The 12,828-nt window shown below is 46.9% G+C and overlaps 1 protein-coding gene across 1 annotated transcript in view; it reads left to right on the top strand.

Annotated features, from left to right (window-relative positions):
- Nucleotides 1-12,828, top strand: part of LOC139061275 (P protein-like) — a 36,398-nt gene that overhangs the window by 13,175 nt on the left and 10,395 nt on the right. Inside the window, exons 4-11 of the mRNA XM_070540997.1 lie at nt 508-754; nt 1,136-1,295; nt 3,428-3,499; nt 4,426-4,548; nt 6,611-6,735; nt 7,818-7,956; nt 9,165-9,300; nt 10,876-11,092. Coding sequence (XP_070397098.1) covers nt 508-754; nt 1,136-1,295; nt 3,428-3,499; nt 4,426-4,548; nt 6,611-6,735; nt 7,818-7,956; nt 9,165-9,300; nt 10,876-11,092 — 1,219 coding nt within the window. The remainder of the gene's footprint in view (nt 1-507; nt 755-1,135; nt 1,296-3,427; nt 3,500-4,425; nt 4,549-6,610; nt 6,736-7,817; nt 7,957-9,164; nt 9,301-10,875; nt 11,093-12,828) is intronic.

Genomic DNA, 12,828 nt, shown 5'->3' with positions numbered 1-12,828 from the left:
AGTAGAGACGCTTAGTACAAGACCTTTCTAGTGCATCGCCTTGGACGTCGACGTATTTACGTCGACGTATTGGACGTCGACGTATTTAGATGTAATCGCCTTTAGCTGGTGCTGGGTACTTTTCAAGCAGAAGAAATATATGCTAAATAATAATTAACAGCGATGCGCCGAACAAACTAAAGCTAATTAGAACGAGTCATTCCGGGGAAGTTCATGCACAAAAACAGTTCACAACAGGAATCGCAACACATTTTACAATATCAGTTAGTCATCAATCCACAGAAGGCAACTCGCAATACTTTTGACGTAGGACACATTCGAACATGAAGCCGGCTCACGTAAACATAAAGACAAATCAAAACATACGTCACATACGGTGCACTAGAACGTAAAGTTAGCACTCATAGATAGCCTATACTTGAGCAAACCGCCTCGAGTTCATGTGGGTTTCAGAAACGTGCGGAAGGTTGACTTGACTAGGATCCATCACTTGCTCGTCTGCAACAGGAATTCATCTGGACGACTGGCACTCACCCGTTATATTCGCCTTGAGAGGGCCCTTCTTGCATCGCTCCCTCGCGAATGTTACTCACGTCTTCACAACTGTAACGCTGGTGACTTACGGCAATAGCACTTCTGAGGGCTCACCGTCGAGACTGTCGCAAATTATGCGCATTCCAACGGTGGCGACGGTAGACGCCATCGCCGAGACCAGCTTCGTCGTGAAAGACCAGTTTACCGTGAGACAATACCAGTGAGTAGAGAAGTATCCAATATATCGATTTATTTGTCTTGACCGTGTGAACGATGTGCGGTGAACCGGTACTTTAAAACCTTTCCTACAGAAGATTGTTCTTAGCAATATTGTAGATTTTTAATATTTTTTTATTCTTTAACGCTGTAGTGTAGCAAAATATATTAGCCCATTTGGTAGGTGGCTCTGTGGTGTATTTTTCCCCTAGGCCGAAATTGTTTCGTCAGCAAACAGCAAAAATGAGTTAAAGGCGATTCAGCTTTGCGAGCCGCTACGTCATCCTGTTCTCAATAAGACTAATAAATATGCCTAACCACTTAGTTAAATACTTCAAAGGCGTTTGAATACCGGGTATTCACTGACAGCACTCAATTTTTTTAGTGGAAAGAATCTTGATCTCCTCATCGAGGCTCATGGTAGCCCGTCCGAAGTTTCCTACCCGCTTCAGAGCCTGCTGGAGCCTTCCGAGGTCGAGTTCGGCTTGAGCGTCCTCCTGGCAGCTTCGGTGCTGACAGTCCTGTATTTACTCATCGTGTTCGAGGTGAGCTTTTCCTGTTCAAGCGTTTAATAACCTTTTTTTATGCCATAAAGTGCGCCACTAACTTGCCCACAGCACGAGGGATGAGTAAAACCGAAAAGGGTATCGCCTTCTGCGGTTACTGTGACAACAGCGAACGCCTTCCTCTGCATCATGCTTGGCACATGAATGCTGAGTGTGCGGTCTGTTGTAAGATCAAAGGGAGGACTCAATTCACCTCTATCCAGCCCCTAATCCTGGGCTGTACAGAAACCTGAGCTTTTCTTTTTATTTCATAAAAAGCGAATGTTGTTACTGCGGTCCTGTTCATAGTCGCAGCGTGATTGCATATAGTGCAGATTGTTCGATAATTAATGGGTGCGGTAATACGCGAAACTTACGGTTATAAGCCGATGATTGTTGCATTTCATTCGGTCCTCCAATGGAATAGTTGTTATTCGAAAATCTGCTTGTTTATCTTGTAGTTAAAAACTTCACAACGCCGACTGCGCACTACTAAATATGAAATTTAAGCAAAACTGCGATAACAATCCCCTTCACAGTGAACAACACATCATAAGGCACATACTGCTTCGGGAGCCGGCTGCACCCCAATAAATGCAGTCAAAATGCGTCACTCTGAATCTTGCATTCACCGTATACTCTAACTCATCGACTGGGTGTCACCACCGCCCACTCGTTTCAAAAAGCTTTGAAAGTCGTGCGCTTCGACTTTCGCGTTTGAATCTCACATTTGTGTACACTATGCACGAGCTTTCCGAAAAAAAATAATGGGATTTGCTTCTCACACCATTTGGTTCGTTTTTGATTTGGTCTTCAGAGGTAAAAGTACAACCCTGTACAATATAATATTTGTCGCGATTACCGGCCTCGTTATTCAACGAAAAATGTAAATCAATCTTCGCTCGCGCCACTTGTGATGTCCACAGTCCGTCTTGCGACTCAGCGACCATGTCAAAGCAAAGAAAACGAGGTACTAACGATTCTATTAAGATTCCAATTCACCCCTTTCATTCGGTGGTGGGCACATTTCAAGGATTACCCGCGTGGTTGTTTAGTGGCTATGGTGTTCGGCTACTCGCCACGAGCTCACGTGATCGAATCCCGGCCACGGCGGCCCCATTTCGATAGGGGCGAAATGCGGAAACACCCGTGTACTTAGATTTAGGTGCCTCATAAAGAAGCCCTGGTGGTCCAAGTTGTGCCACGCCCACTACGGCGTTCCTCATAATCAGATCGTGGTTTTGGCACGGAACACCCAAAACCCCATAATTTACCTTTTTATTTGAAGGATGATTCGTTGACTGACGCCAGTAGACTGTATACCGTCGAACGTGGAAACAGACATAAATGGAAGCGCACGCAGTCGTAAAGCAGACATTATTTTCACATCAGTTTTTTGTGTCGTAAGCGTCTGTGACATTTTCATGAAAGAGGCGTACACCGGCAGTATGCGGCTATAAATAGAACTTTCACGTCTGAATCTCGTTAAATCGTGAGTTATAGGCGCCCTTGCCCTCGCGCTCTACGCGGTAACACCCTCTCTCAGCCTTTGAAATTCTTAAATTTTTGCTGACCCTTACAAAAGTCGAGCTTTGAAGGTCTTTCAGATTGTTTGGGTAGTTCACGGATTGATCCATACAAATATCGGATCCGTTGACCTCCACCGCACTTTAAATTTTGCACCAGCTTTTGCTTGTAAACTTGTATACTTTACTCGAACTCTGAACTATGGATAAACGATCTGCATTTACATCACGGGGGCCCTGAATTATCTCCGCGCTCAGGCTTTCTCAACATACGACGCGAAATTGTCAAGGCAATATATATTCACGTAAATATATATCCTATCGATTGTGCGTAAATTAGTTGCCAATAAACTTCTAAGCCACCCTGGTTGGTTAGAGGCTAATGGTGCTGGGCTGCTCAGCACAAGGTCGCGGGATCTAATCCCGGCCACGGCGGCCCCATTTCAATGGGGACTGAATGCGAAAACACCCATGTACTTAGATTTAGGTTAACCTCATAATTTCATTCGACTAAATAAATTTATATCCGGAGCCGAAGCGATTCTGCATGCGAATCTCTAAAGCCAGGTATTCTGTACTCATTTAGTCGTGCTCGCATCTTGGCAGTTGGTGCACCGGACTTTGGCTGCGCTCATTGGTGCCACAATGGCGGTCGGTTCCCTATGCGTCGTAGGCGAGGTACGTATCTTCTGGCTCCTTGCACCTATTTTTCTGTCCGCTTGCCAACTGGGCATGACATTACTCTTCCTTCATGCGGTTCATCTTTTCTTAACTGTGCCCTCTCTTACGTCATCAAAGGTAACAAATTGATAGTGGTATAGAATTAAAGGTTATTTCTTGCTTAAGTATGACACCTAAAACTGGTACTGCAAAAACATGTCATTGCCGCAGAGAATGTCTACCTTGGGTTTGTCGGAAGGCCGTGTAATTAGCACAATGACACGAACATAGTTTTCTCCCGTGCGTTTTACTATGTGTACGCGCACGCCACCACTGCCACTAGCGTAGTATGCACAACCTTAAGGAAGCGTTCATTTCTCTCAAGAATGGCCAACAGCGCGACGAGCTACTCGCATGTGTGATGAAACTGTAGAGCACATTCCTCGCTGTGTAACGTAAGAATCGCAAGGTTACGACACGATCCGCGTACGTGGCTCAGCTGGTTAGACGCCAGACCGTTCTCGAAAGCAGAGGTCCTCAGACCTTCGGCGCAGACATGAAGTACGCACAATGTCACCAGAGCACAACTGCGCTCATTGAAGGCGACTGGCGTTGACAAGCGCGTGACATTCAAATGAGAGAGCACAGCCATGTGCTGGTGTGCGCTACAGTCTCCTCTCTTGTCTTTCTTGCCCCCTTTTTTTTCCTTCCCAAGTGTAGCATCACCAACGTGACGCAACCTTGGCTAACCTCCATGCCTTTTCTTATTTCTCTATCTTCGTACGTGCTGCAACGCGCTAGGACATGACTACAATCAACACTGTACCATCAGGTCGGGGAAACCGGTAGCTTTACTAATCCCAGTACGGCACAGATGCCAGTCCGCCCGGAAATCACATCTCGTATAATGGAGGACTCGAAAACTTGTATCGTGTTGTTTGCAGCGTCCGAGCCTGACGCAAGTGGTCTCGTGGTTGGACGTCGAGACGCTGTGTCTCCTCTTTGGCATGATGATCTTGGTCGGCGTCCTCTGTGAAACGGGCTTCTTCGATTATGCTGCTGTGCTGGTGAGATGCGCTTTGGTTTCCTCATTTTTTTTCTTGTTCCACTGGAACATGTGTCGGCTGCATCGACCGTGCAGACATATCTTATGAGCAGTATATTTCGCTCTAAAAGGACACGTAAGACAGTAAAGACATTGAAGATGACGCAAGCGTCAATCACCTTCTACCTTTCGTCACTTTAGTGGCATATATCTTTTAGCAAATACAGCCTAGGCCAAGAAGCAGTTCTTGCATTTCAACAAAAATGCAATGAAACTAGATCGCGTTCGGGCTGGCCTTTTACAGCGAAGCTGTGTATGGCTAGGGTTCCCTGCCTTTTTGTTTCCGTCAACAAATCTGTCAAAGCAAAAAGTATCATCAACAATAGCTCCGGCCACTGTTCGCGCGTTGGTCTTCTACAACAGCTGGCACGTTGGCGCCCCTCCGCGCGGACGCGCTCGTGTCACTGCTCGCGCGTTAGTCGTTTTCTTCTACAGCTGTCTCCGATAGCGCTTATCCTGCGAGCGTTCCCTTACGCGGCTGTGCCCGGCAACGCGTCAGATCAGTTTGGCCCGAAATCTCACGTGCCGAGCCTCGTGCGGGGTTGCGGACCGCGTGAAAGAGGACAGACACGAGGAACTCTGCGTGCGGGACGTGTCACGATATAGCCCGTAGGCATCGCTTGAGGCGTTGGACACTGCTACCACCGGCCAAGCAACTCGATAAAACGCAAGCGGTCGCGTTCAGTCGACTTCAAACAAACACATATTCGCACCCAAGGTGCATCAACAAAAGCCCAGGGCGCGAGGAAAGCGCCCTATGTAGGCTGTGTTCACAAACAGGGACACTCCCACACATAATGTGGGAATGCGCCTCGCTTCCGTTTTCTCATCCCCCTGTCAGCAGCGAGACTGACTGGACCGCCTGGCTCAGGTCAGGGGACGTCGACCTACAACTTGAACTGGTGGACTGGGCGGAGAAGGCCAAGCAGGCCCAAGGCCTTAAGCCCCATCCGTCAGCCACCTCCCCCCTTTCAATAAAGTCTCCCCACTGCCACTCGGTGCGGTGATTTCGGTCTCAAATTTGTTGGTGTCGCGAGGACCCGAGCGGGCGGCGCCACTCCGATAAGGGGTTTGTGTTTGAGTTTCAGCGTAACAGAATTACGTTTTCTGGTATAATAAAAATAAACTCCTACGATGTCTGTAAATTGTGTTTAAGTCGTAGTTCGCGGTTTTTCTGGTGTATTTGACTATGACGAATTCAATTAGTTCCGTAACGCCTTTGCGCCACGCGGAGGGTCTGCGTGGTTGCGGTTCGGAATGGTTTTTCGCCAAGTGATCTCCAACGTCGGGTTTTTTGTGACATGGTGCCCTTAGCGCTGTCACGGTAATATTGTCCGATGGGAGGATTCGAACTCGCAACGTCTGGCATAGAAGCCCGAACCCATTATCCTAAGTCGCCATGCGGCGACAAGCGCGAAAGAACACCATTATAATTTCTCGCTCGCAAGCGAGCCCCTTGGAACGTTTGGCACGCTTCGATTTGGCCTTACCAGGGCCCGGTTAGAACGCATCCGAGAGCTTGCGCAGGAAAGAACGCGCGGAAAACTCCAACCAGAGAATTGCGTCTGCAACGCCAGGGAGACGCTTCTTGAGGACTCGCTGGAATGCAGGCGAGCGTGTCGGCGGGGAAGTTACGGGCCAAAGTAAAGCGCTGTAACAAGGTTTCTTTAATAATTTATGGAACACAAGAGTGGTGGTAAAAAACGATCTTATTTTCGAATATCGTGATTGTGCGTGGTATTTCTTGGAGCCGCTTATCCCTTTAAATACCACAGTCTTGGTTCCAATGGCACAGTATAGGCTTCGTAAGTACCAACTACAAGAAATGTTACGCAATTACGAATGTTACGAATGTTCCTAATTGTTTTCGCTTAAACAGATCAACATAAAGCAGTCAGGCAGCTAGTGCTCGAGCCCGTTTTGACGTTAGTAATACACGTAACTCGAATCAATACAACGTACATTATCGCCCCTTCAGCTGACTCAACTCAACCTCGGTACACATGCGAATGTTTTCTCTCCAGGCCTACCGACTGGCTCACGGTCGCATCTGGCCTATGGTGACGACGCTTTGCATCTTCACCGCCGTCATCTCCGCGTTCCTGGACAACGTCACCACGATCTTGCTCATGACACCTGTCACCATCAAGTAAGAAGTGAAGCAGCTGTGCGGCAACACTTTTACAAAGCATTGTCGAAACCTCTGCTGATGACAAGCTAAACGTGCGACGAATACATCTGTTCAGTTAATCGGTTTTGCCTAAACACTTAAAGTGGGTGATTAGAAATCTGTAAGGGCTCCATTTGGAGATTCCGTTTAGTATCGAGTTGAGTAAAAGTGCTTACTTTTCATTAAAAGCTGTATTGCGGCTTCGTATCCGAAAATCAGCGTAGTAACGACTACCGCTGCACACATCTTTTCATTTTATTTCACCCTGCATAGACTACAAGGACCTGGTTCTCGAAGTGTAAAGCGCTGAAAGGGGACAGACTGGCTTCGGAAGATCTTGACAGCGTAATGTTTTGTTAAATTGAGCTTCCGGTACTTCCTACTCAAAGCTGTCCAGAGGCAGGTAATAACGAATTCATTGTTATTGGGGCCATCTTAACTTTCTACTAACTCACTCATGCCCGCTGCCATAGTCGAGCAGTTCTGGCTTCGTGCTACTGAGCTCGAGCTCTCGGGATTAAACCCTGCAGTGGCGGCCACATTACAATAGTGAGCGCAACGTAACAATGCTCATGCATCGTGCATTGCGAACACATTAAAGTATTCCAGGTGGCCAAAATTAATTCGAAGCTCCCTACTACGGTATGCCTCACGACCAGGTCGTGGTTTTAGCTCAATAAATATAAGATGCAAGTATTATTGCTCATTCACCTTCAAACTTCTTGCAGACGTATGCACGTGTTGTTAAAAACTTGTGGCACAGTGCACTAAGTTATTTTTTACAAGATATAGCATCATGAACAAAGTTTTTCTTGCAATATGTGGTGCCACTATGTGGCCCTCGCAGGTTAAACACCAGCAAATGATTTTGACCATTAGTTCTCGCTGCAATATTGATCGCTAACGTTCAGGTTACTTTTTATTGTGGATGAGATAGCACTCATGCAGCCGCGTTATCAGGGAAGTCTGGACATTTCTTGAAGTTGCCACTACACCCGAATATCTTGCCGTTTATCCCAATTTGATGGGTGAACTTGCGTTTACCGCACTTACTCATGCAGGCTGTGTGAAGTGATGGACCTGGATCCAAAGCACGTGCTCATCATCCTCGTGGTGTTCTCCAATATCGGCGGTGCGGCCACGCCAGTGGGTGACCCTCCCAACGTGATCATCATATCGAATGCCAGCGTTCGCTCCCTGGTTAGTCGGCGCTATCGACCAATCTTGTCGCTAAATGTAGATTTTTTTCTCTACTTTTAGCCGGAATAGTAAAGTACGTAAGCACAGCGCACAATATGTGGTGTCTACAGCATATGGGTCATAATGTACTTCCCGCTCCACTATCACTTCTCGCGCATGCAGCCCTCAAAAACAAGTTCTTAGAGATCTGTTTAACTAATGTTTGCTGGAGCGTGGATTTGGACGCCCCCTATATACGAAAAATACTCATGCGCAGACGACAGTAATCACTCGTCTCGTCTTCGTAGGTTGACGAGATAGAGAAATAGTTGTTGGAGAAATTGCACTGAAACCTTAGATTTCATTACTGCCTCGGTGGTATGACCGTATTGGACTATAGGGCTAGCCTTTACTGGGTTTTCTAAGACCCCAAACGCTTGCGTGCTCAACGTCCGAACTCACCTGTAGGCCCACGTTGTAGAGCCGAAAAAAAGAGACCGTATTGGGTTTGTGTACAATGTGCTTCGATGTTGTTCCAGTTCGCTTCCGGCAAGCGGAATAAAACTTTTGAGACTCAGCTGGAGTTTACCTCTATGTAATGTAAAGCTCATTCATGATTCGGGAGAACGGGTGTGTGCATGAATATCGTCGTCAACATGCTTGTGCAAGTTGACTAGTCCATGAGCTCGAGATTTCTCTGGGCAGACGCAGCACCGCTGATAGGAACGTCATGCCAAATGCTATAATCCTTTTAGCACGACGTCTACCCTTGAATATAATCGTCGTGCCAGTTTCGGGTGCGTGTTAAAACTTCCCAGGTGGTAGAAATTATTCTGATGATCCCCACTGCCGCATGCCTTGTATTAGTATCGCGTTTTTGGCACGTAAAACAAATGAATTTAATTTGTTTTTCAAACATTGTCACACCAGTTTCATTCTGGTCGTCTTTTAATAACTCGGGATAATGACAACCAGATATGCCAGTGTTGATCACCGCTCCTGGTTAAAACAGATTTTGACCTTTGATAGCCTTACGTATTCGTATCGCAACAAGAATCGTACGTGGAACCCTAAGGTAGGTTGTACTTAGTTTCTCAATCTGCCATTGGTATATTACGAGTACTCGATGTATCCGCCCATGAGTTTCTCATAAATACGACCGAACACTGTCGTGGCCACCAATAGACGTCCATGAACGGACAAGCTGACTCACTTTTCGGATTGCACAGGGCGTGTCCTTCACCACGTTCACGGCGCACATGGTTCCTGGCGTCCTGCTCTGCGCACTGGGGGCATACATCTATTTGCGCGTCTTCTACCGGGACGTCAACAAACTCCGTTCAGCTCACTGCTCCGACTACCTAGGTATGCCGCTGCCTGCCCGTGGAACAAGAAAAAAAAAGTCTTGGGTCTTCATGCCTGCCGCCGCCTTAGTTCATGGCATCTGAAAGGAATTGTCCGGCAGCATTAAATCTCGAAAGCATTTGCAGTTTGGTGAGAAGACGAAGGCACTGAACGACGCAATAGCGAGGTGTGGCATCGCGCATGTAGAACATCATACGGCGTTCTAACCACACGCAGAGGCCACTTGTCGGGACGCAGCAGGCGAGACGACTGCTTATGCACGACACGTCACGTGGCAGTGACGTGTCACGAAAGTGTAGCGATGATCATTGCGTCAGTGACCAGGAAGGCGTCGCGCACGAGTTTTGTACCTTAAAGCTCCGACTCTCAAGAAAAGGAAACCTGACTCAACTCTTGTATATTACTTTGCGCTTTTGATATGTTACTTTATATTACAGCAAAGTGATTATTTAAATAACCATAATACTATCTAGGTTTCGCCTCAGATACCATCTTTTCTGCTCAACCGTACTTTCCGGGGTCAAAAATAAGCGAGCAGATCCTTCTAATTTTCTTAGGTATGGATATAATTGTGCATTAGTTAAAATAGGTAGTTGGGAGCCGGATATGCTATTACCCGCTCTTTAAGAAGTGTTGTGTCGTGAGTGTGCTTTTTCCAGGCCAATACGCTAAAATTACCCAAATGTGAGTGTCGTGCACTTCGGTAGAGCTTGCTGGCATGATATTTCACGACAACCATATGTGGCAGTGGGCATGTGGCCATGTGCTCTTGCTCACAGGCTGTTTGCAACCCAAATCACTAGGGATAATTATTTGCAATGAATATGTATGCTTTCGCGCCGAGATTTACTGCCTTGCTATTTCTTGTAAAAATGGCGCTGTCTGGAAGTTCAGCAAGATGATAACGTGATCAGAAAGGGCTAAATATTTAGGCACGACCATACGATCAAACTCGCATAGAAGCCACAGAAAGCGCATAAGATTTTATGTTGAATGTGTAAACAATAGGGCAAAGCGAAATGAAAGTGGACGGAGAGAAAACTCACCGCAGTTTGACACTTGTGAGTGAACGCATATCCTCCAGATTAAGCTTGTGGTGCTTGCGATCAGATATATTAATGCCACAAGAACTTCTACCCCTCATTCCCACGGTATATAGCTGGAGGTAGTCATAACTCTTGTCTGCTTTGAAACGGGGTGGTAAGTCACCTAACTTGCTTGAGTTACTGAGGTATGCTACACATGCTTTTCATTCTACCTTGTACCACTACCTAGGCTTGTAACGAACCCTGTCTTATCAGTATCTTCCCTACATTGTTTCCACTACTACTCTAAACGTATCTTGCTATCTTGACTGCTGACCTGTTGATGCTTCCGTCCACTTTAAATCCAAGCGCTTCTGGAAGGCGTACGTGCCCTACGGGACTCAGTGGGTGAATGCCTTCGCGTTTCATTAGGATGTGCTGAGTGGGCTTCGGATTGCATCGCCGGAGCTCCCTCTAGTAATGTTTGCATAAGATTAAATGAGTTCAGCATAACCTCCGAGATCTGGCGGCGTGCCCATCACCCTCGCAGAGATGGCGCACGAGATCCAGGTGTGGCAGAAGGCCGTCTTCTCGCTGGCCGAGTACTCGCGCGACGAGACTCACGTGCGTCACGTGCTTCGCAAGAAGGTTCGCAAGCTGGTGCGTCAACAGAGCAAGCGCAGCCACTACGTCCGGTCCGCTACCCTGCCACCGCCGCCACCCAGCGCTGGCCCCGACCCCGTCGGCGGAAAGACCGCCTCCTGCGTGTGAGTGGACTAGTGTGCTACGAACATGGGACGTATTATGGCAAATCAGTCCTCCCAAAGCCCAAAGAGGGTGGAGGAAGGTACACGAGAGGGAAAAAAATTGAGTTAATGACAATGTTTGCTTTTCAGCGGAGGTAGAGAGTTTAGAAGTAGGGTACCCAGACTACACGCACTTCGAGCTTTGTATACGCCATTCACTGATCCACTATCTCCACTGTGGACCTTTCGCCCTATTTCGTGCTCGCTATCTGTTCTACGCCCGGTGGTTTGCTTCCCGAACGCTTGGGTACCCTAGCCTACAACTCTATTGGGGATCGCAGAAGGCACACGGGCGTTCTTGACCATGCATGACGCTGCCAGGAACGCTGTCGCCAGTAGATGCCGACGCGTGCGGTGCTAGCAATGCGAAATCTCGCCAAAGTGGCTGTACCCTTGTAAGTGATCGCCAGAAAATGTCACTGAAGGTCGCTGTTGTGTTTTTACACATAAGTTAAATAAGCAGTTGAGCAGTACATCAATAATGAATCAATTAAACATAAGCATTATTAAACAAATAAAAAAATGTTTTCGAATTTCACGGGCCAATAACCTATCCGGGTAGTGCCTTGTCAAATACAAAAAAATACAATAGGGTGAACTACACACCCGTTTGCCCAACGAAGTAAAATTCGTTTATTTGAACAAACATTATTTGACTAAGGAAAAGTTGAGTCACTTGGCAATAGAAGGGCTTACAATCTCAGTGTTTCTGGTCAATTTTATTTTAGAGGGAGATTCAAAATCATCGCCCTATGGAAGCCAAATCGTTCGCTGTATACATTGCTGCAATTGGGAAGAGTTAAGGTGCAGTCAGTGGCTAGCCTTTCGCCTACTCTGGATAAGTGTTTCCTACTTTACATACCAGGACGTGTCTTTTGCCTTCGACATCGCTAAAAACGCTTTGACACGTTCAGAATTGGTGAAATGGGAGGTCGTTCTGTTGCCCTTTTCCGCACTGCTGGCTATCACTTAGGCGTCCGCAGACTGCGCTAGACAGTTACTGCGGTAAGCAGTAAATGGCACAGCTTACTTTTTACATGCTTATTTATTTCATGTATCCTCAGGGGCATTGGCATGCTCATGATTTTTACGTTTATTCAATCCACAAAAAGGGAGATGTTAAAGAATTGAAAAATAGGCCCATTAGCTTACGCCCACTATCACAGGGTCTATTAAGACAGAAATGCGCATGATTTTATGACGCGACTATCCATGTAAACGCGATAAAACCGGTAAGGAAATATGGCGAGGGTTCTACCCTGCCAACGCAGCCGGGCGCCAGTTTAGTCCAAGCAGTGTGTAAATGCGCAAAGTCTGCACGAAGCTTGTAGCGGAAGTGCTGACGGAAGATGAGAAAGAACTTTGAGTTTTGGGGTGTCAAGAATTGTTGGATTTGATTCAAAATGAGCCAGACTTTACTCTGGCGTAACCGGAGACGAATCCTGGACGTTCGAGCACGACCCAGAATCGACAAGGAAAAGCAGTTAGTGGCACTTAAAATCATACCCCCACCCCAGGAAAGCGCGAATGAGCAAGCCTCGCATCAAAACGATGCTCATTGTCTTCGTTACCACCCGAGGAATCGTCCGTTTTGAGTCTTCTGTGCCTTACCTTTACTAATTCAAGCATGAATCAACTAGCCCAAGCAAGTTTTATTTGAGCATATTTCTTCTACATTGGACCCTTTCTTTCAACAA

Source organism: Dermacentor albipictus, chromosome 6, assembly GCF_038994185.2.
Source record: "Dermacentor albipictus isolate Rhodes 1998 colony chromosome 6, USDA_Dalb.pri_finalv2, whole genome shotgun sequence".
NCBI classification, from domain to species: Eukaryota; Metazoa; Arthropoda; class Arachnida; order Ixodida; family Ixodidae; genus Dermacentor; species Dermacentor albipictus.
This window is presented reverse-complemented; position numbering and strand designations above follow the sequence as displayed.